The 25,881-nt window shown below is 45.1% G+C and overlaps 2 protein-coding genes across 3 annotated transcripts in view; both read right to left on the bottom strand.

Moving 5' to 3' along the window:
* Positions 1–210, bottom strand: part of PDGFRL (platelet derived growth factor receptor like) — a 36,674-nt gene extending 36,464 nt beyond the window's left edge. The window contains exon 1 of the mRNA XM_045821873.1: positions 86–210. Within this exon, the coding sequence (XP_045677829.1) occupies positions 86–140 (55 nt within the window). The 5' untranslated portion in view covers positions 141–210. The remainder of the gene's footprint in view (positions 1–85) is intronic.
* A 9,483-nt stretch (positions 211–9,693) lies between these two features.
* Positions 9,694–25,881, bottom strand: part of SLC7A2 (solute carrier family 7 member 2) — a 54,479-nt gene continuing 38,291 nt past the window's right edge. The window contains exons 5-12 of one of the 2 annotated variants that reach the window (XM_045821301.1): positions 25,584–25,717; positions 24,163–24,385; positions 22,192–22,331; positions 19,094–19,196; positions 16,841–17,046; positions 15,650–15,816; positions 14,764–14,872; positions 9,694–12,624 (exon numbers count right to left, since the gene is read on the bottom strand). In XM_045821301.1, the coding sequence (XP_045677257.1) occupies positions 12,428–12,624; positions 14,764–14,872; positions 15,650–15,816; positions 16,841–17,046; positions 19,094–19,196; positions 22,192–22,331; positions 24,163–24,385; positions 25,584–25,717 (1,279 nt within the window). In that variant the 3' untranslated portion in view covers positions 9,694–12,427. Of the gene's footprint in view, positions 12,625–14,763; positions 14,873–15,649; positions 15,817–16,840; positions 17,047–19,093; positions 19,197–21,793; positions 21,931–22,191; positions 22,332–24,162; positions 24,386–25,583; positions 25,718–25,881 lie in introns of both variants that reach the window. The other variant, XM_045821302.1, reaches the window with a different exon arrangement.

Raw genomic sequence — 25,881 nt, 5'->3', positions numbered from 1 at the left:
AGCTGGCTGGCTGGAGGTCTAATATCGGGGGATCCCGGCTACAGTAGGGGCACAAACTTGTCACCCCGCACTCTGAGGCACTCACCATCCTCTAGCGCTTCGTGCACGAGCAGAAGACCAAGCAGCAGCCAAACGTTCATCTTCAGGGCGAAGGGTCGGGGCAAAGGTGCTGGGAACAGCGGATCCAAGGCGCGCGGACAGCACAGGGCGAGGGCGAGGGCGGGGGCGCGGGCAGGGGCGCAGGGGGTGGCGGCGGGCGAGGGGCGCCGCCTCGGGGCGGGAGCCGCGGCGGGTCGGGGCGGGCGCCTGGGACGCCACAGCTGGAGGATTCAGTTTCACGAGGAACACAGTTTTGGGAAAAACTTTTGGGATTTTTTTTTTTTTTAAATTCTGTGTAATGTGTCCTCTCCTACCCCCTGGCGGAGCAGTGAAGCACAGCGCTTTTTCCTGCGAGGGGAAGAAGAGCTAAGGGCGAAACGAGGATGGCCAAATCCTCCTGTTTCTCCAAAAGGGCTTTTTTTCCCTCAAGTTTACCAGCTCCAAGAAGGCCCAGAGCAATTCTGCAGGTACCTTAGAGGGCCAGATGTAACCATAATTGTTGAAATGTCTCCCGACCAGCTCAGGCAGAGCCTTAATGCTCTGTAGAAAGTGCCCCCCATTTCATTCCCAGAAGGTCTGTCACCTGTGTTCACTGACAAGCCCCTCACCCTCAGTTGCTCTTGAGGGCTGTGCGGGGGAGCAGACCCACGCAACAGCATCAGCGCTGCCCTGCCCCCAACGTCCTGCCCCCTCCCCCTCCCCCCACACCTCTTCTGAGTTAGGGTCGGAGCTCTGGGCTTCTCAGTGTAACATCTATTTTCTGCCAGGAGGCTCCTCGGTTGGAGTGCATTCTTCCCCTCCCACCCTTCTGTGTGCTTATCGTGAAGCGTGCTGAGGAGGTGATTAAGATGAAAAGGAAGAAGCATTGCAAACCAAAATATAATTAAATGCTAAGTGGCGCCGTACATGCTATGAATATTGCAGAGGCTCAGAGAGATGAGTTCAGGTGAGAGGAGTGAGGGGAAACCACCGAAGGGTCGGGCTTGAGTTTGGAGACCAGGGCGAGGTGGTGGTGGCGCGCAGAGGAGTGCGTCCTCTCCGTTGTTTGGCCATCCGCCCGGGGAGCATGGATATCGCAGAGCAGAAACTGGCTGAGCCGCTTTCCCCGACCAGATTGGAAGGGCAGAATCACTGAGGGAGTCACGTGGGAAATGAGACTGAACCGACAGTCTGGGGCTGTGGGCGGTGGGGCTGTGGTGGGGTAGAGGACTTAGGCATCTGGGGGCCTCTCTGCAGACAGCCGTCATAGGTTTCTGAGCTTGCAGACTCCTAAGATCAAAGCAGTTTGCAGGTACGGGCAGGCCAGTGCATTCCCCCAGGTGGAAAGCAGGGCCTGGCTTCCAGGCTGGTTCGTTGAAATGTTCCAAGTAAAAGCAAGCATGATGGGGAAGAACAGGAGCCCAGGGGAAGAAGTGCTGCAGCGCAGAACAAACCCGTGCTTAGCAGCCACTTCATGCCCGAGGAATCAAGAATTCCATCTCCCACAGCCAGCTCTGGTCCTCGCTTCCCCATTCCTAGTTGTGCAGGGGAGAGAACAGTGGCCTGGGAGTATGGAAGTGCAAGGTTCAAGTCCTGGCACTGCCACTGGCTCTCAACAACTCCCCAAACTCACCTGTGCTCCTTAGGTGCTTATTATGGGTTCATTGTTATGGATGCAAAGGTTAAGACATCATTCCTACTGTTGAGGAGTGGACACTGGCCTGGAGACGAGCATTTAAACTTGTCACACTCCCATGCTAGGGAGCATTCTGAGCAAAGAACTCCAGGAGCACCCACAGGAGTGACTAACCCTGCCTGAGCTGCTCCGCACTGAGATCCCTTTTCATTCTGTCACTCTGGGCTGCAGCGTGGGGTTCATGGCTCCTCACAGTCGCCAGGTCCTGCCTGGTCTGTCTGTCCTCTTTACCACCATCCCTGGCTTCACTGCCCAGGCTCCTGCTGTTATCTTCCAGGACGGGGGTATGGCCACAGCCCCCTCATGGGTCTGTCTCCCCGCCCCTCCTTCTCGTGCCTCAACCCACTTTTTCCCAGCAATTAGATCTGTCTTCAGATGAAACTTTAAAATACCTAACTGACTCTAAACTGTGCAAAGTCTCTCCAGCAAGGCCCAGACTCCAGAGTTCATGGCCCCTGGGTGGAATATCTCAATTATATTCGTTCAGTTCCTATTTCTTTTTTACTATTTAGGATGAGCACCTTATCACACTGACCTATTTTTGAACATTCAGTTCTTTTCACTATTTTCTTAAGAGAATCTTAGTATATTCCGTCTGGTAAGCTCTTGGGTGTCACACATACATCAGCCATTTCCTTCCCATCTTGCTCCTGTCTTAGTTTTGCTAGCGATGCTTTTCTTCAAGCAATTACAAGTGCTTACGTAATTATTGGCTTTTCAATAAATTTCCTTCATGGCTTCTGGGTTTTATGCTCCCTTTGGTAGGCCTTCCCCGCCTCAGATTATAAAACTATTTTATATTTGCATCTCTAACTTTCGTAATTTTGTTGTTCATGTTTAGCCTGTAAATACATCTCTCTGTATATATTGAGTACATTTTTCTGGTATCACAAGTTAGACATCTAATTTTATTGTCTGGTTGGATGGTCATTCCCACACTGTCCATTGTTAAGGGATTGGTGCTTTCTCCATCTTTTTGAATTGACTTTTAGTGTGTACTAAATTGCATATGTGCATGGGTCTGTTTGTGTCTTGTTGTATTGATCTCTTTATCTATCCCTATAGAAACACCACGCTGCATTAATTGGTACCGATTTATGGTACGTTTTATTATTTGTCTGGGCGAGGGTGCCACCATCACTGTTCTTCCGTTGGTCATCAATTGTAAATTTCCTTTTCCAGGTTAAGTTTGGAATCAGCTTGTCAATCTCCATAAAAGCCACACTATGTTTTGATTACGATTGCATTGAATTTGTGTTTTGTTGAAGAGTGGATGTATTTACAATATTGAGTCTTCGAATCCAAGAAAGTTATGTTATATAGTTTTGTGTTTAGTCTAGTCTACTTGTATGTTCCCATTGTATTTGATACTTGGTAAATGCTGGTATTAGGACAACAACTTTGGAGTTCTGCATTTCCAAGCCTCTTTTATGTCAAATACCCGTTGGCTAAATGTAGGCTATGTGAATATGGATGTTGTGTGTGTGTATAGTTCTGTGTAGTTACATATTTTCCCCATGTATGTCTTCCTTGTTACTTGTTAGGCTTATTTCTTATTTTTGCCAGATTATTTATTTGTTTTGCTATGAATGACATTTCCCCCATTACACTTTCACATTGGGTCAGTGATATATAGAAAATAATTTCGGAATTTTACCTCCCAAGCCTCTTCTATATCATGTACACTTTAGCTGCATTTAGGTATCTAAACTATCCTAGGTCTGTGTTACAGGCTAAATTGCCCCCCGGCCCCAATTTAAATGATGAAGTCCAGACCTCCGGGATGTGACCACATTGGGAACTAGGGTCTTTAAAGAGGTGATTAAGTTAAAACGAGATTATGAGAGAGAGCCCTAATCCAATCTGACTGGTGTCCCTGGAAGTTAGAAGAGGACATTTGGACACGGACACAGGCCCACTGGGAAGCTCTTGTGAAGATTCAGGGAGAAATTGACCACTTAGGAGGCAAGGACATAAGCCACAAAAGACAGAACCCTGCTGACAACTGCATCTTGGGCTTCCAGCTTCCAGAACCGTGAGAACACAGTTCCGTTGTTCAGGCCTCGCTGCCCGAAGGCTGTCACTGCGGCAGCCCGGCAGGATGACCCCAGTCGGCCAGGATGGGAGCAAGGGTCACAAGAAACGCAGGGGCTTCCCAAGGCATGAAACAGCCTAGATTCGTGATGTCTCTGAGTTTGAAAAACAACACTGCCAACTCGTATTTTTTGTAGGTTCTATTTCACTGTGAAACCCCATTTGCTTTGTCTCTAGGGTAAGAAAGAATTTAATTATTAGAATCTCTGTTTATGTTGATCTATTCCATTCTTTCTCCAACCATGGCTATAATATTGGCCAATTAAAATACGCCTTGTCTTACAGGTCAAAGTCGAATACGACTTGAAGCCTGGATTCCTAAGGCATGATTAATGTTTGTGTGTTTGTGTCTTCTGTATTAAATTTATTGGGGTGACACTGATACATAAAATTATACAGGTTTCAAGCATACAATTCTATGATCCATTGCCTGTGTACTGCATTGTGTGTTTGCCACCCCAGACCAAATCTTCTCTCACCACGGAATTGGCCCCTTGATGCTCTGCTACCCTGCACCTCCTTCCCTCTGGTGACCCCCATCCTGTTGTCCGTGCAGTTTTCAGATGATGTCTTGAGGTTTTAGATAAATGATTATATTACCTGCAAAACCTGTGTTTTCTTCATTAACAGTTGCCCGTCCGCTCCCTCCACCCATTCCTGCATTGACCAGCATTTAGGGTGTGTGATCCACTGACCTCGGACCTCGAGGAGCTCAGAGTGTCTCGGGGATGGCACTGGCCAAGGGTCCAAGCTTCCCTGAATCAACGGCTCTTTCCTGATACAGAAAGGGAGGAGGCTGAAAAAAACCAGAAAGAGCCTTTAAATGCAGTGTCCAGGGAACCACTGTCATCCTCGGGAAGGCACGGCATCATCTGAGTGACTGTGCATCGCCACCTTCCTCTGAAGAGCACAGCCAGCAGCCCTGGGCGGCGCCTTAGCCAACACTGAGCTGGAGAAGAGCGTGGCGGAGGGAAGGAACAGAAGTCAGGAAACAGAAGTGAGAGAGAAGTGAGCATGACCTTGGGGTGCAAGCACATGCCCCTGCCGATGTAGGTCTATAAAAAGCCTAATTCCTTCGCTGTTCTTCAGAAGCGCGAGTTGCTACACAGTGAGTCTCTGGTGAACAGTCAGCAGCAGCAGCAGCAGCAGCAGCAGCAGCCCTGACGGCTCCCAGTGCTTCCGCCACGGTCTCCTCATTTGTGAATTATTTCACGTGCAGCACTTCCACTAAACCTTTTAACGAATGGTTGTGAAAACTACTCTGTCTTGAAAAATCGTCCTATTCTTCGGCTCCTTTTACCTTTTTATCCCCATTCAAAGTGGCGAATGACATCAGGAATTTGTTAGGTAAGCCGAAAAAGGAAAAGAAAAAAGAAACCCCCTATATTTGGGACATCGCCTCCCTACCACCCCCAACACGCCTTTCCAACCTCTCTTAGTTAACTGCGGAAATACAAGCAATATTTTTTAAATTAATGGTTCAAGGTTGTAGCCAGTGCTAATTGCAGCTGTTTTAAACACTCTCATTCTGACAGAGACGCCGGGCATTTCTGGTGCTCCCAGGCCCGGTCATCAGGGGACACCACAGGGCAGGGCAGGGCAGGGCAGGGACCTCAGAACCTTGCTCTCCTTCAAACAGCGGGGGCGAAAGAGATGACCCTCCCAGCACCAGGAGGCAGCATACTGTAAAGGTGTGTCACCTGTCTGTCAGTTAGAAGAGCCTCTGAGGCTTCGGACAGAGGGGCAACTCTTAGCTAACGTGTAAATGACTTAAAACCAACATCCTCTCCTTCCTTTGCTTTTTCTTAACAGTGTCCCTCCTTCCCACTTCCAACATCCGTGCCCATTTGCTTTTCCTGCTTATGGGCTCTCAACGCTCCCTTTTTGAAAAGCATCTTCTGTTAGTCATTGACAACATGATGCCAACTTAAGTCAATGTTTCAGCTCCAAAACACTGGACTGTGGGTCTGATTTCTACCAAGGTGATGAGACCCTTGGCCTTTGCGTGGAGAAACCTCTGGCACCCATGAGCCGATGGGAAAGATAATGGAGACCCGATGGCTCAGACATTGGGAAACTCCAGAACCTGCACCACGAGAGTGCGGCAGTAGGTGTGGATCCAAGACACAGAGCCCCTGTGGTGGGACTGTGAGCGCGCCCCGAGCTGTGTCACATTCCTGGGTAGTGCAGCCGGTCTCGTGTTTTCCTCTTCACGTTGGCTGCTCCGGTCTGAGCAGAGAGTCACGGGGGCCCCTTCACCAGGATTTACGACATCTGACATCTCCGGTCTCTAAAAGTATTTAAGAGTTGGCTCTGAATCTGTTACTAAACTGGTTCAAGTAAGTAAATCAGCTATAAGCTGTGTTTACTTTGAGGTAGTTTGCCCCATACTTTGACCCTACTTTGAGATAATGTGATCATGGGTGAGTTTGTATGCCTATGAGAATTTTTGGAGATGTTTTTATGGGATGAATGGCATGAATCACTCCGTCCACACAGATGGATGGAGACCTGCCAGCACAGTCAGACCTCTGTGGGCCTTAGCCTGGGAAGGAAGCCTCTCTGTGGCCATGTGTAAAGGACACGAAGGTGTCCCATCTCCAGGGGTTCCTGGTTAGACCCACAGCCCGACACAGCTCCTGGGACATCACTTTTTTTCATACGATCACACGGCACCAGAGCAGAGGTGGGCCATGGAAAACTAGTAGCAGTCCTAATCAACAATTAGACAGATGAGGTTTTAGGCTGCTACTTGGGAAATACTTCGCTGTTTCAGCTTGGTTTTCATTGCTGGCTTCCTTGATATTAAAGTTTTAAAATTCAACCCGGTGTTCCCTCCAATTCACTAGGATCGATAGGAATTCAGTGTATATATGTACATAAAGACATTCCAAAATCAAACATGCTCCTTCAAGGGGGTTGCAATTTTAAATAACGTGAGCCACGTCAGAGAACACTTTGACTCCTCCTCCCCAGAGGGGAAAGAGTGAAGGGGGTAGGTATTTATTCACTGTATGGTAAAACCGTTTCTTAGTCACACACAACTGATCACCCGTCATCACAGGCTATGATTTGGTCAGGAACACACTGGGGAGCTTCTCACGGACAGAAGCGATTACAGACCAAAGAGATCAGTCCATTCAATGGCGGTCAAAGTGGCGGGACCTCGGACGTGCGTGGCCCTGGGGTGGCGTGCTTCCACGTTTTGTGGACTGTGTCCTGAGGGTCGAGGACATGTGACGCATGTCTTTTACCTTCTCGGACTTGGTTAGTCACAGGCTAACCAGCTGAGTATCCTTAACCATAACATTTTTTCAACTTAGGTTGTGCTATGTTTCTGAGCTTTCAAGTTTCCCAAATGAAAGAAGCAGTTTAAATGAGGTTTGTGCAAAATGTATACTTCGGCACGCGTGATACACAGGCACACGACATTATTTTACAAGTTGTATTAAAATTTATTTAAAAAATACATGGTCACATTAGAAAGCCTATTTTACAGTGGTAAAGCAGCAATAGTTTTTATTTATTACAAATCCTAAAAAATAATCCAACTTTATAAGTAAAAAGGAACATTGATTATCATTAAAAACATTTAAATGTAAAATTACCTACTACACAAAAAAATCTTTACATTCGCACAAGTCCAATGTCTCTGTTGGTTTTTACAAGCAGAATCCCCGTAGGGTTTTGGGCTCTGTGGACAGTTCCTATTGAGTACAGTAACAAAATAAAGCAGTCAGACAACTTAGCGCCCCTAGTGGACACAAAAGGTGAAGAGCCTGTCAACCAGGCTTGGGCTGGGGACAGGGCCCTACCGGTGGTGATGTGAGGTTCCTTCCCCGCCAAGGCTGTCAGTGGGGTGACAGGGACGGCTGGGAAGCCAGGCTCCTTGGTGCCGGTTCCAGGAGGCAGCCATCCCTTCCAGGAGACCCAGAGCTTCCTTTGTCCTGATCATTCTTGGTGGACTCATGGGACATTTGGAACTGACATTAATGACCCCAAACTACCTTATTGTATGTGAGGGCTTTTACTTCATATCCTCCCCTGACACCCTAAGACCCCACCCAACAGGGGTAGCTACGGATGCTCGCCCTTTGCAGGCTGCCGACCCTGGAGCCAGCACAGGGTCCTGGTTGATGACCCCCACGGGGCCCCAGTGGTCAGCGAACGCTTCTGGAGGCCAGAGATTGTGGCAGTGGCTTTGGCCGTAGTGAATAAAAAAGCTAAGTGTAGTGCTCCCAGCAAATAGGGTTGCCAGCTGGGTTGAGCCATAACAAAATGCCTTTGAAATCAGTTCGACTAAACTGTGTACAAACAAACAATAATGAATGTTACAAAAACCAACAACCAAACCAACAACCACAACAGTAACAGCGACGGCCTCTCAAAACCCAGAAAACAGAAAGCCATCAAAATGTGTTTAAACATAATTACACAAGGAGGGAAGAATAGACAGCGGAACAAAAGCCTTACTTTCCAATCTACATTGAAAAACGACCCGGGCTGGTGTTTGGCACTACGTGAACTTCGGCACTTTTTCTCTTGACATGTTAGGACGTGTTAGCGATATTTGAGAGAGCCTTAAGTAGAACATAGACCGAGAAGGCACTTTTTGCTTTGGCACTAGTACTAGTAAAGTTAAACAGTTAATCCCTCCCGCCCCAAATTCACACTAATCGTGTGGATTTTAATATCCCATGATGTACGATCTAATCCCTTAAAATTCAGTGGAAATTGTATTTTGGGTGCTCACAGGAAGCCCACTAGCAGAAATCAGGCAGGGAACATCGTGAGTGACATCGCAGGGGTGGGAGGGGGTTGGAATCTGGGCTCAACCACGTGCTGGGGATGTGATGTTGGGACAGGCCCAATCGATTGATCAACCGATTGATCGATCGAAGAGGGCAGGAGCTAAGGCTGACCTGCTCCCTGTGGCACTGGGGAGGTGCAGGGGGGTGGGGGGCGGGGGTGACTGCTTTCCCTTATTCTCCTGGCTAGGCGTTCAAGTGAGTTTAGAAAATAATTTGGTAAATATAGACTCCAATTCAAAATACTGTAATAATTAACTGCAAAAATATTTTGGCTAATATTTAAAATGTAAAAACTGAACTTGAGGAATCTGTCGTTAATTTTCTTTGAAGATATAGTAAATGGTTCAAGTAGATTTTTTAAGTGGACAGAATATAAAATTCAAAAAGTTCTCATGAAAAAAATTCTAAAAACCTTTATTCAGGAAAATTGAGAGAGGCTCTTATCTTTCAAGGGAAAATAATTCTGAAACAAATATTTTTCATCAACTATGGTTGATAATAGTAAAGTATTATATATATATCAACATGAGTTTTGCTTTAATGTATATATCCCAGATGAAGTTTTAGTCTTAATTTTCCTGATATCTATGTTTTGGAAAATGTGAATATGTAATAATCTATAAGCTCAAATATAAGTTTTCTCATAAATAATTTTTAAACTTGAATTTGCACAGTACCTTGCTAAATGTAAGGTAGGATAGCTTTTATATAGTTATTCACAAACCATCTTCTCTTTTAAAAGAGCATCAAATAAAAGTGCCATTATAAGAAGCTTCTCACTGAAAATGTTATAAAACCATATTTTCTAGTACAAAAAAGTAATTTAAGCTGTTGTTATACAACCACAACGAGGAGAATATGTTTATGTATTTTTTAATTTCTGGAGAGAACTTTACATATGTGTCATTAATTAAAAAAAACTATTTTGGTATGCCTAAGAAAGTAAAAACAGCATTTTGTTCCAAAGGTTAAGAATTCCAGTGTGGGAACAGGGAAGGGGTACCCAAGCGGCAGTACCGGCTTTTTCCGGAGAGGCTGAGACAGAGATGCTGAGCACGTGGCACAGAGACAAGTCAACAGGACCCCGAATGTCCCCACCCCCTCTTCAGACCAGAAAGCACCTGTTACAATGTACTAGAGTTTAGTGATTTCATATTAGAAACATTATAAATACAGCTTTCTTGAAGAATCTATCTATAGAAAATATCATATATATAAAATTACTATGTATTTCAAAATACGTTAAAACCTAAAAATTTTATATAAGCGTACCTTTCAATACAAAACACTGTATTATTTCTACATCAGCTGGGTTGTTTTTTTTTTAATCCACACAATGGTATTATTTCCAAAGCTCCTCTTACACCCAACCGACTTTTACACTGACAGTTGAAATACACCGACATACACGTATATATAATATATACACACTCACATAGACGGACATTTGAGTCTTCACAGAGAAAAAGCGGTCACTGACAAAGTGTCTTTTCATAGATCTGTGTTTGCAAAGTGTTTCAACGTGGAAAAAATACCTTTTCAACTAAACTCTGCTCCTAACTGAACACAGTGGGCATAGGAATTTTAGCTGCCTGTCACATTCTAAACGAGCTTCTTGATTTTGTTACGATAAGAGAGTTAAGTATGCGTGTACGAAATTCCCCTTGTTTCCCAGTGAAGGGCCTATTCTAGACTGACAATGGAATAAACGCAGGCCATGGGGCCCAGCTCTGACAGCCAGGGCTCAGGAGCACGCCTGAGCATTGCAGCCCTTACTCATGTCCTCCACTCCCTGCCTGCTTAACTCTTCGTCTCCGGGGAGACAAGCAGCTTGGGCGAGAGTGCTGGGCCTCCAACGTTACCATGTCCCCCCCACCCCACCCCAGAGCCTGTGGAATGTCAGTTCTGCTAAGGCTCTAGCAGCCAGGGAGCCAGGCTTTCTACCTGTCTGTTTGATGTTGAGTCACTATAAACTCGCGGTTAGACCATTCAGTTGCAACTTGCTTCTTAATGCAGCAATGAAATAACAGATCTCTTGGAAGAGCTGACAAATGTTTTCCTTGTTCTGGGATTCAGCTGGTCAACCGGTGTGCTTGGCAAAACTTGTCCTGGGAATGTAACCCGTGCACACCTAAGTGCTGAGCCTCCAGCTTCATCTAGTGGACCATTTAAGGGTTTGTAACAAATAGATAATTCTTGAGAAGCAAACCACACTGCAGATAAATAGTCCACTCTTAGGGAACCCTACCAAGTTAACACACAGTAATTAGTAGAATCCTACATCTACAAATTATTTAGTTGTATAAAGGTTACTGTGTTTCTACAGCTTTCATTTGGTTAATTCTTTAGCTTAGAGTTTTATATAATCATGTATTTAACCACAGTATTTTATTCCCCAGCCACTGTTGGGTTATTATATTGGAGCTCATATGAATAGCTTTAGTGTGGCCATTTAAAAATAAATGAGATTATAAGTGCTAAACTATTATGGAATGAGGGATGAAAAACATCCCTAAATGTTTGTGAAAGAAACAGTCAAAGTAGATCTAAACCCCATGAACTGAGCCAAATGCCCTTTAATATCTGAATAGGCACTTGAAAATTAGAACAAGGAAATTTTCCCTTCTGATATCCCTTCATTTATTCTGCTTTTGCACATTGTAAAGGTAGAATTTGCAACTGTAACCCTTCGTATCTTGGACAAGACAAAATGAGAATGGAGATAGAAGAGTGAATTCTTTGTCTGACAAGGTTAAAGACCCTGAACTGTGATTGGTTAGTAAGTAATGGAAAAAGTATGAATCACTCCACCAGCTGCACGATGTGGAGACTCCACTGGCTGCTTTTAAGTGACTTTCAAAACAAGGATGCTTGGTAGCTACTTTTCCAAGCATGTGTCTAACTCTGACTTTCCGACACATCCTCACCATTGCTACTTATGCTGGCATGGGGACCACATTCTCTCATCAAGGGTTTTGAGGACATCACACTCCCTGCCTCAGCCCCTGAGTGGGGGAAGGGGGCATGTCCCTCACAGCAGGGGAAGGCCTCAGATCGAAGGACCACTGCGCTCAGAGAAGACAGCAGTTCCAAGGGGCGCCCCCTGGTGACACAGAAGGTCACGCCTCCGTGCGTAGCAAGGCCACTGCAAACACTCCTACTGGCTCAAGTTTTAGTAAATGCCACACCTTGCAGAAGAAAATTCTGTACTAAACCCACTGTTGGCTTTATAAGTTATAGAAAAAGGCTCATTTCTTATCCCCTCCTGTTACTCCTGACCAGTGACAGACACCCAGGTGAGTAACTGCATGTGTAGCATGCTCTAAGTGGACATTAATGGAATCTAATGAGGAGCAAGTTACTTCCCTAGCAATACCAAGCACACACAAAACACTTGTCTACGTGGTGATAACCTGCATTTCAGCATGTGCAGTATACGACACCAGTTCAAGACGAACACTGGAAACATGTAATGCAATAATAGCAAAATACAGACAACTTTTAACACTTGTATTCACACACACACACACACACACATTATTTGGGAGATACTCAGCACTAGGAGAGAGCTCAGGTTTCCCCAGGTACGTGATTCATTACCTGAGGAGGTGCTGTCCAGGTGAGTATAAATTAGGGGGAACCAGGTCTGTAGCAAGCCCGTGACAAGCCAGCACGGCGCTGCTGCCCTGTCCGGGTTACTCAGTGGGGGATGTGCACGTTAAGACTGCGGACTCCGCTCCAGCGAGCGTTAGCACTCGCTCGTCTTCTCGCTGAGCACGAAAGGTAAACTGAGGTTTCTTTGGTGGTGGTCATGTGCCGGGAAGGCGGATTTCTCTCCCGTTGCTGCATTCACGGTGTCTGAATACGAGTCTTCATCATCTTCTTCGTCCCTTGAATTGCTCTCCAGGCTGTGTCTGATGCCGTAAGTGAAGTAAATCAGGAAACCTGTCAGCGAAGAGAAGGGCAGCGTGTTAGGGGGGTCAGAAGATCACTGCTGGGGCATGAGAACTTAGTACAAAGGCAGAGGGCTCTCTGCCGTCTCTCTCTGCGCTACCTCGGAAGCACTCGGTGCAAGTGCGGCGCCCCCCAAGGCCCCCCACGGAAGGGCCTTGTTCAACGTTTTCCGGGGAGAATGCACATCTCCATGTTTAACACCCAATCTTCACAGAATGTAGGGTTCTCTCAGTAAGTGCTTTTCAGGTGTTTATGTAGGAAAAAAAGTATTTATTTTCTCAAAACTCGATGCTACACTTTAAACAAAAGGCAATATGGGGCAAAGTCTCACATTACACCCCAAACACAAGGGGTGAATTATTAGGGTCGCCATCAGCTAGTCTGGGACACGCACCCTGTGCACACAAAGGGGACGCGGGCGTCCCGTGCATGGGTTACTGTCCCCAGGACAGGCTGGGTCACTGGGTTCAAAGCAACCGTTTGCTGACAGCCGTGCTGATGGGGATTAGGAAGAAAGGTTTTAAGTGTCCTCACAAAAATAGTTTATTGCTAATTTATATAGGGGCATTTTGCTGGGTTTTAGTTATTTCTAAAGACTGGTTGAGAGTTGTGTAAGATGCATTTTAGTTTTCCCCTTTAAAGATAATGGGAAGCAGGCTTCCAATGAGCATTTCCGCATGTCTGCTCATCAGGAATGATTCTGGTTCCTCTCTGGTCTCAGAGGCTTGAAGACCCAGCCCTCCCTGCTCTCAAATAAAGGTACTACCGTCGCCCTGTTACAAGGAACCGGAGGCTCAAAGCCAGGGAGGTAACTCGTTCTAGGTCATCCAGCTAATCAGTGGCGGAGCTGGATTCAGATACAGAGAATCTGGCTCCGTAATTGTTGCTTTGATCCAAGACAAAGTACAGTGTTAAGCCACAGGGAGCTACGATTGCAGGAAAGAAGCAGTGGTTTTTGGAAAGGCAGGACATGTGGAGAAGTCTCCACCTGATTAGAAAGAGAGGCTTCTGGGCTTCGAGCGGGGGAGTGAGCTTTCCAGTCCTGGGCCTTGGGGATGTGGCCTCAGCTTCTTGGCAGCACCTGGGGGGGGGTGGCAGGACCCTAAGGACCCCTGAGGGCATAGCCCACTGGCTGGTCATTCCTGATAGGATCCTTCCCCTAAAGCACCAGACAGAGCCATCTGGACAGAAAGAGAGAACAGCCCAGTGTAACCTATGTGGATGGATGACCTTTGACCCAAGGCGTCGCCCCCCCCCAATTCCTTGGCACTGTGTAAGATTCCCCAAATATAGGCCAAATGCCATTGTGGGTGTGAGGGGAAGGGTAAAACTGACTGAGGTTCATTTTCCTATCAACTCAACTGGGTTTGTGGCTTAAAATTAAATATACATTACTGAAATTGATAGCCAAACACGTACATACATACACAAACGTGAATTACATTTGCTCTTACCGAGCCAATGGAAGGACTGTTCAAAAAGCATAAACCCAAACTCCTCAGGCCTCCAAGACCAATGCAGGTTCAACTCTTATTTCTCACTGTTTCGCCTCACATTTGTAAGGCACTTGGTGCTCAGTGCTTGAGTTACAACATGCTCAAACTTTTAACTATCTCAGTTACACAGAGCACACTGGAGAAGCCAAAGTGAGGAACAAGGCGGTTTAGAAATACATAAGCTTACTCCTGTGAATGTTAAATCCTCTCCGAGGTTCTAATAATAATAACGAACTTAGTGTTAGAAAAGAGGGGGTATTTTTGTTTTGCTATTAGCTCATCCAAACACCCACGGGCACCCTAGGAAGAAAGAGCTTTGGGATCAGAGACTTGGCGGCCGTTTGCCAGTGAGATCCTCCGATGTTCTGGGGCTTCATTTTCTCGTCCAACAAGCTGGAGAACATTGAACCTACATGGCTCCACAGAGTTACTGGGAGATTTGAATTTTAAAAAGGCATCCAAAAACATGTGGCAAAGTAAGCACGCAGATGTTCTCACACTTGGAAAAGGAGGATGTGGGGAGAAAAAAAAAACCCTTTATTTCTGCGAAGGGGAAGGGACGCATTTCTTCCACCACAGTGCATGAAATCAGAGAGAGCCAAAGCTGAGACAGGGGAAATACTGAAAGGCCCACCGAGCGCCATCCAAATGCTGAACCGGATCCAAGCCACCGCACTCAGCTGGACCATCAGGTAGATGTTCACCAGGATGCTGAACGCTGGCAGGAATGGTAAGAATGGGACCTACGGGGAAAAGTATCTTCTTAAACATACTCAGAATTTGAAAGCACATTCCCCAACTTATTCGACATGGGGATAATTAACTTGACGTCCTATACATTTTCATTCTGTATCTCTAAGTTTAGAGTCTTACGCAAAGGACAACCTGAACAAAAGCCCCTCTTCCAAAGAATACTAAGGCGAGCACGACATTTTGCACTGTTTACTGTGGCCCAAAGCAACAGGGGCTGTATGCAGACCACAAACACCTGCATCATCGCCAAGAAGCAATTGGCTTTAAGGGTTCGTTTAGTCCAGGTTCACAGGTGCAGTTTGGGCATCCACCCGCCATGCCTCTGTGACTCCGGATACCTACAGCATCTCTGGGGATGCTTCCAGAAAGTTCTCCCCCACCTGAAACCTGCTCTGAGTTCCAATGTGACAGGTCAATTTCCTGTGCAGTGGAAGGGCTTTTGTGGGGAGTAACCTTCCTGAGAGGGTCCTGACTTTCTAAAATAAAATATTCCAGCGGTGCCTTCGCTCCTCTACAGGACCTTCTTTGACAAGACCTGTGTGTGCTATTACATATAACACTGCGATAGGGGCATCCTCAAGTTTTTGAAAAGGGCAGTCACATGGCCGACGCCAACAGAGAACTTGCGACAGGAAGGAGCGTCTCAAGGAAATGTGACACTCTTGTCCATTGGTTAACTTCAGAAACGCTTTAAAAAACCCATAAAAACTGACGTCCGAGGGAACCCGTGCCCCATGTTTGGCGTCTCTGACCCTCACGACACGAACCATGAAGGCGACTCTGTGCTGATTCTGGGGCTGCCTCCAGATGGCGAGGACCACGGCGACGAAGAGCAGCACGAACAGCACCAGGAGAGCGAGGCTCCAGGCCTCCAGCGCGGCGATGGCCTGGACTCCGTAGGTGGTCAGCACGCTCAGGCCCAACACGAGACAGGCTGCGGAGGAGACACGCCCGTGACGGGAAGTCAGCACCCACGCTTCTTTGCTCGGGTGCCTCCGTCCCCACAGTGGGTTGTGATAAGACACCAAGTCCTTTCATATCTACTTTGCCAGACACTCAGACTCTCCATGTTCAGGGTGGGCAGAAGTGGCCGATTTCACTGACTTAGGGAACGCTGCTTGCTTACTCACCACCGGCTCCTCTTAGGAAGTCAACCTCCCCCTCGGGCACGACCCTCCTGCTTTCCCTGCCCATGTGCCACCTGGTGACTGTCTCAGACTATATATAGCACATGGACTGGTGGGCCACTGTCAGGGGTCGGCATCCCCCTATTCAAACGGGGAATGGCAAGGCTGTCCAGGTTCAGCCATTGTAAACAAATAAAATGACCTGCATCTTTTCTCCCTGTTTCTCAGAGGGACATGGCCACCCACCGACCCTACCTCTGACCACCAGGTCTGCGTTAGGGGCCCCACCATGGTGCTCTCAGAGAAATGTGCACTTCCCCTAGCTTACCACCAGTCATCCTGTGTCATAAAGCCCAGGGAGTGCAAGGGCCAGCTCTCGTTATTCAAAGTGCCAGCAGACTTCCTGGCACACAGATGATGTTCAATAAATGTCTCTGAGAATGTGAGATTACGTAACTGTGGCTAAGCAGACAGCATTGTCTATGTTGCCTCCCAGCCTCCTGGGGTCCCAGTTCCGTGACGGGTGGCTGTAATTGGCTGGATGCTTTTACACAGGGAGCTCCCTAACGGCTAATGAAATGTACCAACTATCTACTCCAGACACTCTCACCTTATGAATTTCTTCCTGTCTTCTTCATGCACCAAAATATGATACATTTATGCTGCTAATATAAATGTCCAATGGCCTGCTAAGTGGACACTTCAGGGCCCCAGGGAATTGCTAACCTACTCCAGGGAGACGGGAGGCCTTTCGTCCCATCTCACATCCCCCGGCTCCACCCACACACACGCCTGCCAGGGCTTTGTAACGCCGCAGGGAGGAGGACTTACCGAGGAACACCACCAGGAAGCTCACGAGAGAACCAGACTGCTGTGTGGGCAGAGCCGAGGGGCTGAAGAGGGCGGACAGGCTGAACCCCTGTCCCTGCAGCATGGTGACCTGGGACGCGCTTTCTGACTCCGCAGCGGCACACGGTTCCAGAGCTTCTTTCTCGGGAGCGTATTTGGGCTGCTCGTACGATAAGCCAGGCTGGTACCTGTCCCCAAATAAAGGTTGGTGTCTTGATTCTCAAAGAGACACTCGGCCCCAATGCGAAGAGCTCCTGAAACTCTTGGTGAGACATCTCATAGATAGTGTCACAGCTCCGGCAGTAAGCCGACACTCCTCGTGGGTCCAGCCCCAGAGCTGTGAGTCCGGCCACCACCCTGCTCCGCAGGACGTCTGCGGCAACTCTGAGCTCCCTCTGGTGGCCGTTTCATTAGAAACGTTGTATATGCCACGCAGACAGTCACATTTTAAAAAAGTGAGGCACCTGTGATAACAGGATGATCATTCTAAACATACTTATGTCCCAAGGGAATGTTCCTGAAGACAGCCCAGAAACTCTGGTTAAGCATCAGTGGCAAAATAACAGACTCTTCAGTTTGGTATTCAAAGGCCTCATCACAACCTACCGGTCTGGTCTCATCTCCTTGAACTTGCCTACCCGAGTCCTCTGGTTTCAGCCCGACCAGCTCACCCAGCCATCCAGCCGCCTCCCAGCCCCGCACATGCCATTCTCCTTTATTCCTCCCCCGCCACCAGCCTGTGTCGGCACGTCAGCCTGCCTCCCGGCCCGGCATCTGCCCCCCGCTCCCCAGTGCGGCCGCCTCCCTCTGCACAGCCTTTGCTCAGATCTACAAGGATGTTAATTCTTCCTCTCCATGAATACACTACATCCTCCCATTTACTCGTATCTTCTTTGATTTCCTTCTTCAGTGTCTTATGATTGTCTGAGTGCAGGTCTTCTACCTACGTGGTTAAATTTATTCCTAGGTATTTTATTTTTTTGATGCCATGGTGAGTGGGATTGTTTTCTTCATTTCCCTTTCTCATAGTTCATTATTGGTGTATAAAAATGCAACTGGTTTCTGAGTATTTATTCTGTGTCCTGCTACTCTACTGGATTTATTTGTCAGGTCTAGTAGACTTTCAGTGGAACCCTGAGGGTTCTCTCTGTGTGAAATCTAAAGAACAACATAAACAGAAGAACAAAACAGAGACAGACTCATGGGTACGAGGAGCAGTCTGGTGGCTGCCAGAGGGGAGGGGGCCTAGGGGTCTGGAGGACAAGGTGAAGGGATTGGGAAGCACAGAGTGGTGGTTACAAAACAGTCATGGGGTTAGAAAGTACAGCACAGGAAATACAGTCAATAGTATTATAATGACTGTGTGTGGTGTGTCAGTTGGGTACTGGAAATATCAGGGGGAACACTTTGTAAAGTGTATGATTATCTAATCACTACACTGTACATCTGAAACTAATACAAAATAATACTGAATGTAAGTTATAATTGAAAAAATTAAAAGTACCATCTGTCCTCCATCTTAAAGAAGAAATATGTTCACTGGGAGAAAAATACCCAAAAGTACACAGAAGAAAATTAAAACCACTGCCCAGTGTTAATCACTGCTAGTATTTTGGCACAATATCAGCCAGGCATAAATGCATATATGTTTATCTATAAGCAAACGTGATTTCTTTATGTAAATTTATTTAAATAAATTCAGATGCTCCATAGACCTTTACATCCTAAAACGGATACATTTCTCCAAATAATTAAGTCTCATTTTATTTGTTGTAGAACAGCCCACTAAATAAATGTACCATCATTGATTTAACCATTCTCATTGCTATTCAGGTTAGTTCAAATTTTCACTAATGTCAATAACCTTCTCCGTGACTGTCCTTTACTTATATCTGGGTGTGCCTCAATGACTACATCTTTAGTATAAAATCTTAGCCGTTGAATTCTTGGGGCAGAAAGTATAGTATTTTCAAGTGTCTTTACATATTACGAGAACCTGCCCTTCCCAGAGAATTGGGCCAGCCTCTTGCTCATTATCAATTGTGTTGGATTCTTTGCTAAGGACCAGGTACGGATCTATACTTTCTACGGTTGTGTCTATTGTTTCTATGCCCGTGACCCCTCGGCTCCGAGACTGCTCACTCCCAGAGAGCAGGGACGGCGGCCCTGGCTCCACCTCCCGGGCTGCAGCCGGACCCACGCCCTGCAGAGCCATCTCTCCCCGAGACAACGCACCTGAGGATGAGAACGCAGGCGGCCACCAGTGAGTAGGCCAGCAGCGTGCCGATGGACATCATGTCCACCAGGGCCTTCAGGTCAAAGAGAAACGCCATCACGGCTGTGGGGAAACAAAAAGACGGTGAAGAGAACGGCCTGTGGTCAAGTTCCTACGGCTGACAACGTTCTAGCCAGGGACCACTGACTGACTTTCTGTTTGTTTCTGTTTTGTTTCAGTTCAACTATAGAAAACTGTATTTCTCACAACTAATACGATGTTCTTTAGATCATACAAACTGCTAACAAAACCTCAAACCCCCTCAGTGATCAGATTGGTAACTATTGCTTTGATTATTAAAAACTATCTATTTTGATTATTTAAAAAATATTAGCTTGGCAAAAATTGAAAATATCACTCCTCCCTTCTGATGTTTCAGGAGAAAAGCAGTGCTAAGAAACATTGCCGAGGTCCTTTTTCAAGATCATAAAAAACTTCAAATAAAAGAGCCTTCAATAGGGTGATATTTAATCATATTGATTTCCATTTGTATTTTGAGGTATATACAATATAAAATTGTACAGGCTAAATTCTGCTCTGATTAAAACCACTCACTCGGGTCGGACTGACTAGATTTGAGCGCTCTCTCTATGGTCCTCACCCAAATCCCAGGATGTTAACAGGCAAAATATGCTTCACGCAGCAGAATAGTTAACTGGCAGGCAGCAATGTTTGTCTCCACTGAAACATCAAAATCGTGCTAATATGAACTTGAATTTACCACATAGCTCTCCCCAACTCAGTAAGCAGATACTACATTCCATTCACATAGTGTCCTAGAACTCTCTGCAAGCTTTCTGTCTCCTTTTTGTTCAATTTAATAAGCCTGAGAGACAGGAAAAATTATTTAGGTTCAGCTACACAAAATGGCCAGTATTTGACTGTTTGTTTTTTACCAAAACCCCAGCAACTTTATGTGCTTTTTAAGGTTATAATCCTTATAATAAAAGGATTATTATCCCTGTTTTATAGGCAGATTAAAACTAGGAGCCAGAAGCAAGGTTCCATCCCATATACATCCCTGGGCACCTCCTGCAATCACACATTGTTTCTTTAAGTGCAGCTCAGGCCTTGCTTTGAAAACTCTCCATCCCTGGAATACTTATACACTAGGTCGTTAACATTTCCGCACGTTTTGTAAGAATCACAGCTAGCCCAAATGAGGTAGCCAAGACAGAAGGACATGATTAATTATCCCCACAAGCAAACTGATGTAGTTAAAACAAGCAAAGTAAGGTATGGGAACACAAAACAACAACAAATATTTTTAGAGCATTAAAAAAAAGCCTTCTGTTAGAATTATCTTTTGTTAAGTATTAATTTTAATATCTTATTGGGCTCCCAAATTAAATTCTTCCTGAAAAAAGGACATTTAAAAAAATTCTGAATATATAGAGCTATAATATATAAAATTCTAAATATTACCAGGCAATGCTTTGCTAGGAAAAATAAAAATGTTTATGAAGTTAATAAAATGAGTGGTCTTTTGTCATGATTTTAAACGATAATATCCCAAGGCACTGTGTAATACTACAATGGGCTTTAGATGATCTAGTACAGCTTTCATTTATGGGGGCAGATATCTAAGCATCGACAGAGTGACCTGACCTTCCAATGTACGCCTAATGAAGTGCCACATTTATTAGAAAATATTTACAAAGTGAAGCTGTTTAGATACCCTCTGACTCTAAAAAATAAATCCCATTTCACACATAATTAAATACTAGCATTCTCTAACCTGTCTTGCCAACAATTTAAAACCTCAACAAAATTGCCATTTTTAGTTTGAATTTCTGCTACGCCAAGATAGTTTTTTTCTTATAGTTTATCATTTTATCTGCGAAGCTTGCTAGAACCTCTCTCCTGCTTCCTGTAACAGGACCTTCAGGGCCATTCTCTTGATGTGTAAAATCTGAAAATTTCTGCCAAAAAATCTGGCCAAAGGCATTAGACAATGATATTATGATATGTCAAGAGGTAGCTTCTGGAGTTTTTAGATAACAAAACTGGAGAAAGGGAAAACAGATTCCTAACAGGGTTCATGAGGTGTGGGTAACTCTGGGGGGCCTGGCGGCCCAGAAAGTGGGGCTATCTACCACCCTAACAGCGGTGACTACAGCAGCCAAGTACAAATTGTCTTTGACATTTCTTACGCTTAGTTAAGCATGGGTAAACATTAGCTTTTCAAAAACCCTATGGTCCTTTAGCAATATCCATCTTAAATCCTTAACCAAAAAAAAGAAAATAATCAATCATTATTTTCAATTAATATGTCCAAAATTAAGTAATCATTCTTGAATTAAAATTTTATTTGTTGACAGTATAATTTTATGTGCTAGTTAATCAATCTGAGAAGACTGTCGTAACTGACACATAGGGAGCAGCCATTACAACCCATTGCACATTTGTGAGAAGCCCCCGAAGGGGGCTTTGTTTAAATAACAAAATGGCAAAAAAAACCCCCAGGGTCAGTTAAGAATGCGCTTCGGTAAACCCCTGCCACCGTGATTTTCAGGTGTCACCCCAACGATTGCATCCCAATTTATTCATAATTTGGTTCTTAACTTACATGCACAGCAAGCAGACCCGCTTTGTAAGTCCATGCATGCGCATAAAACGCCCAAGTCCAATACTGAGAAGCCCACGTTTGGAAAGCTTACCAGAAATGACCCCGGCAGTCAGTGTGGCAGCGACTGGGGACTGCCTCTTACTCACTCTGGCAAGAAATCTAAACAGTAAACCATCCCGGGCCATGGCAAACAGAATCCGGGGTAAAGGAAACATAGAGCCCAGAAGGCTAGAATAGAAAAATTCATAATCCACATGAGTTATTACACGTATTACTCTGCACAGGTAGTTACAGGTACAGACTGGACACACTCAAGCACAGAACCAACCTATGTCAAAACCGTTCAAAACAGGAAACATTCACAGAACAAGTTAATGATCTTCACACGGATCGGAACAGAAAACCACCTAGCTTTCCGTATTTTTTTTTTCAGAATCCTTGATGAAAAAAAGACCCCCTTTTTCGTTATAGAAGTTAACTTTCTCTCACCTGCCACCGCACCCGACGATAGAGTAGCGATTATCGGTGTCTTCGTTTTGGAATTGATTTGAGCTAGACATTTGAAAAGCAACCCATCCTCGGCCATAGCATAGATTACACGCGGCATTGGGAAAATGCATCCAAGGAGACTGGATAAAAAGCAGACACATGCAGTGTGGCAGACATCCATGCACAATTACATCCCGGAACCGAAATTAAGTGACTGTCAGAACCTCAGCCCCGCAGCTGGGATTACACACTGTTAACACGTGTTATGATTGGACATTTACACGTACTGGCACAAGTTCACCACTGTGCTGCTTATTATTCTGCTGCAGGGAATTATCAGCCCAAAAACAATAATGTAGGTGATTCGTGCATGCCTGTGATTATGACCGAATTAAATCTAAATAATTAAGACAACAAAAAATAAACCAAACCAATCATACCATTAAGACATTTATAGTGTCAATAACTCAGAAAATTAAATTCCTACACAGACATGTATTATCATTTAAAAAGAGATTAAGTAATCTGATTTCACAGAACAGTCCTTCATTTATTTAATAATTATGTATTTAATTATGTACTTAATAATGTTTAATTTACCATGATTTTTCCTCATATAGCCTGATCTTTGATCAAATTAGTAATAATTCCCAGCATCACAAGATAATCAAGATATAAAAAGCTTAAAAAAATCAACTCACTATGAAATTACTACATAGACACAGCCATGATTAACAGTTTAAGAAAACTTTAGACATTTCTGAAAAACTTGTATGTTTACTGGCTGCACCATTCCATACGTTACTTCATTATGAACAATAACCATTTAAGAGAAAATAAGTAAAATATTTTATGAAAAAAAAATCCATCTTCTTTATCTTTTAATAAACCTGGGTTGAGGCTGGCCACAGAGGAGCCTGTATCCATCTCTTCTAAGACTGTGGTGACGGGGTGTCGTCACATTGCAGATTTTCAAAACTATTCAGGATAAACCTTATCATCAGCAGGTGGCTAAGAAACCAATGAAAGGAATTTCTAATTGTTACTTCCCATTATCTTAAAGAGAAGACGAAGTAGATTTTTTGGGGGAAAAAAGCTGGGCTGATGAATTATATAGAAAGATATCCTGTTCCAACATCAGGCTTATAGAAAATTATTTTCACTTAAAAAATTTGCCATCAGAGGTTATTTTTCTCTTTGTCAGAATGCTCTACTGTCTAGCACAGTATAAAACTAGAATGAAATGTCTTACAATCACTTGCTAATTTAACATATGAGTAGCTCAGGAAAACCGAGGAACAAATCCTGAAGGATTAAATCAAGCAGCTACTGAAAATGCAAACACTTGAGCTTTAACTACCCCTTCCTTTTCACATAGATATTACATACATTTCCAGCATTCATTTGAGAATGGCAGTCTCTGTTTCCAGACCAGATTCACTCTGATCAGTGCTATGTGAACAAGTCTCAGTGTTTCACAAGGGAAGCTCATTGGAGTTAGCCATGTCACAGTGTAGCGTTTCTGCACGCATGGGCTTGATGTGGCTTTAAACGATAACAGAAAATGTCCAGTCTGCACCTGGGGTCTCCGTCGTCTGAAGTACCACGAGTGACACCAGAGCCAGCAGGGAAACATACTCACATAAACATGCCAGCATAATGCACACATGTATGAATACGTGTGACGTGTGTGTGTATACAGGGATGCCTGTCCCACTGTTGTATGCATTTCTGCTGCAGCTTGGACCCTCATTCCCTTGAAACACTGACTCTTGACTGATGGGGGAAAAGAACTTTATCATTTAAGATCAAGAGCAATTCTGGGAAAACAAAGCTGCAGAGAATACAAAGCTGCACCATGTGTTCCTGGTATTAGGATTATTTTTAAAATACACAAGAGGAATTCTTTAGACAGTGACCTCACTTTGCAGTAACCCAAACAGACTCAGCCCCAGAGGCAATGCAACTTACCTTGCCGACAGGGCGCAGAGGGAGCCCGCGGCGACGACGTACTTGGCAGGACCCCAGCCAACATACTCAAATGCTACGGGAAGGGGGCTCTTTTCATCCAGGAGGTAGTAGGGCATCATGAGTGTTAAAGCTGCTGAGACCCCAAAATAGGCCATAAAGCAAACAAGCAATGAAGTCACAATTCCAATGGGAATAGCTTTCTGGGGATTCCGGACTTCTTCGCCTAAGGAAACACAAAAGGTTGCATGCAGAATAAAACATCAGTGAATTTGCCATCTCCTCCGAGGTAATTCTTCTCTGCTCCCACCCCTTCTGTTTTCTTAGCTTGATCCATCTATTCTGCGTGGAATGGTCTCTCTTCTTGCGGGTACTTTGCTCTTACATAGAAATCCAATTCCAAAGCCCTGGCTGGCGTAGCTCAGTGGATGGAGCGCGGGCTGGGAACCAAAGTGTCCCAGGTTCGATTCCCAGCCAGGGTACATGCCTGGGTTGCAGGCCATAACCCCCAGCAACCGCACACTGATATTTCTCTCTCTCTCTCTCTCTCTCTCTCTCTCTCCCTCCCTTCCCTCTCTAAAAATAAATAAATAAAATCTTTAAAAAAAAAAAAAAGAAATCCAATTCCAGAAAGGGGGAAAAAAAACATGCTCTTCCAGGATTAGTAAATGTTTAGTGGTAGAAAAGTGCTCTTAATCCATTTTGGAAGCAATTCATCCACAGAGATTAAATGCCTGTCACGGGATTCTTTCTGTACACCCTTAAGTATGAAGGCTTTAGATAAACACTACTCAGTCTATTTATTTGTTTACACTAAACTCTAGTTTCAAAAGAAAACAGTATACTTTGGATCCTTCTCATAAGATTTGCCATTTGAAGCATCCAAAATTAATCATTAGGCCATGCAAAAAAGTACAAATCCAGAGTAGACACTTAGAGATGATTCTGGCGTGATTTCCTTCTTGCATAAAAGAAAGAAAAGAGGATTACCACAATACATTGTCCTAATAAAGAAGAGATCATTTAAGAGCGTGGCCATCATTATGACTCACTGTGACAGCACATCCAGACAGAAGGTTGAGGGTAGTAATTATGACCAACACTTGCAAAGTATTTGACAGCTTGCGGAGTATTTTTCGTGTGTGTTCTTTCAAAGTAATTTTTCACATGTATACATGTACCTTAGGTAACTCTCATGACTTCCGAGGGGTAGGTCCCGCCCTCCCAGTTTCACCAACATGCAAATCAAGGCCGAGTGAGTTTCATTCAGTTTCTTTTTATCACAGACGGCCGGTGTCATGCCTGGGCCTGGCACTGAATCCAAATCCCGTTTTCGGTCCTGGCCCTCTGCTGCCACCCACGGGCACCCGTGTGGCACAGAGAGGGCCCCTCCCTCCTGCCCGGAGCCAGGACTCTGCTCTTACCAGTGGTGGCAATGCAGTCAAATCCCACGAAGGCATAGAAGCAGGTTGCAGCCCCGGCCAAAGTGCCTGCAAAGCCGTAAGGCATGAAGCCACCAGCCCCGTAGACACTTGTTCCGTTTTCAGAAGGCGGCTCTCTGAGGAAAAGCACAAATGTTGGAAAGTCATTTTTAGAGAAAACTGTCTTCTGGTGATGTCTGAAACGACATCCTCAGAGGGCTCAATGCACTCCTCAGCTCTTTGAAGCTGACGCTTACAGAACAAAGAGTAAACCCCGATTCTTGTCCTCTGTCCTGGGGAA

Source organism: Phyllostomus hastatus, unplaced genomic scaffold, assembly GCF_019186645.2.
Source record: "Phyllostomus hastatus isolate PE091 unplaced genomic scaffold, TTU_PhHast_1.1 phas_scaffold_46, whole genome shotgun sequence".
Lineage (NCBI taxonomy): Eukaryota > Metazoa > Chordata > Mammalia > Chiroptera > Phyllostomidae > Phyllostomus > Phyllostomus hastatus.
The sequence above is the reverse complement of the archived record's forward strand: the minus strand, read 5'-3'. Positions and strand labels throughout refer to the sequence as shown.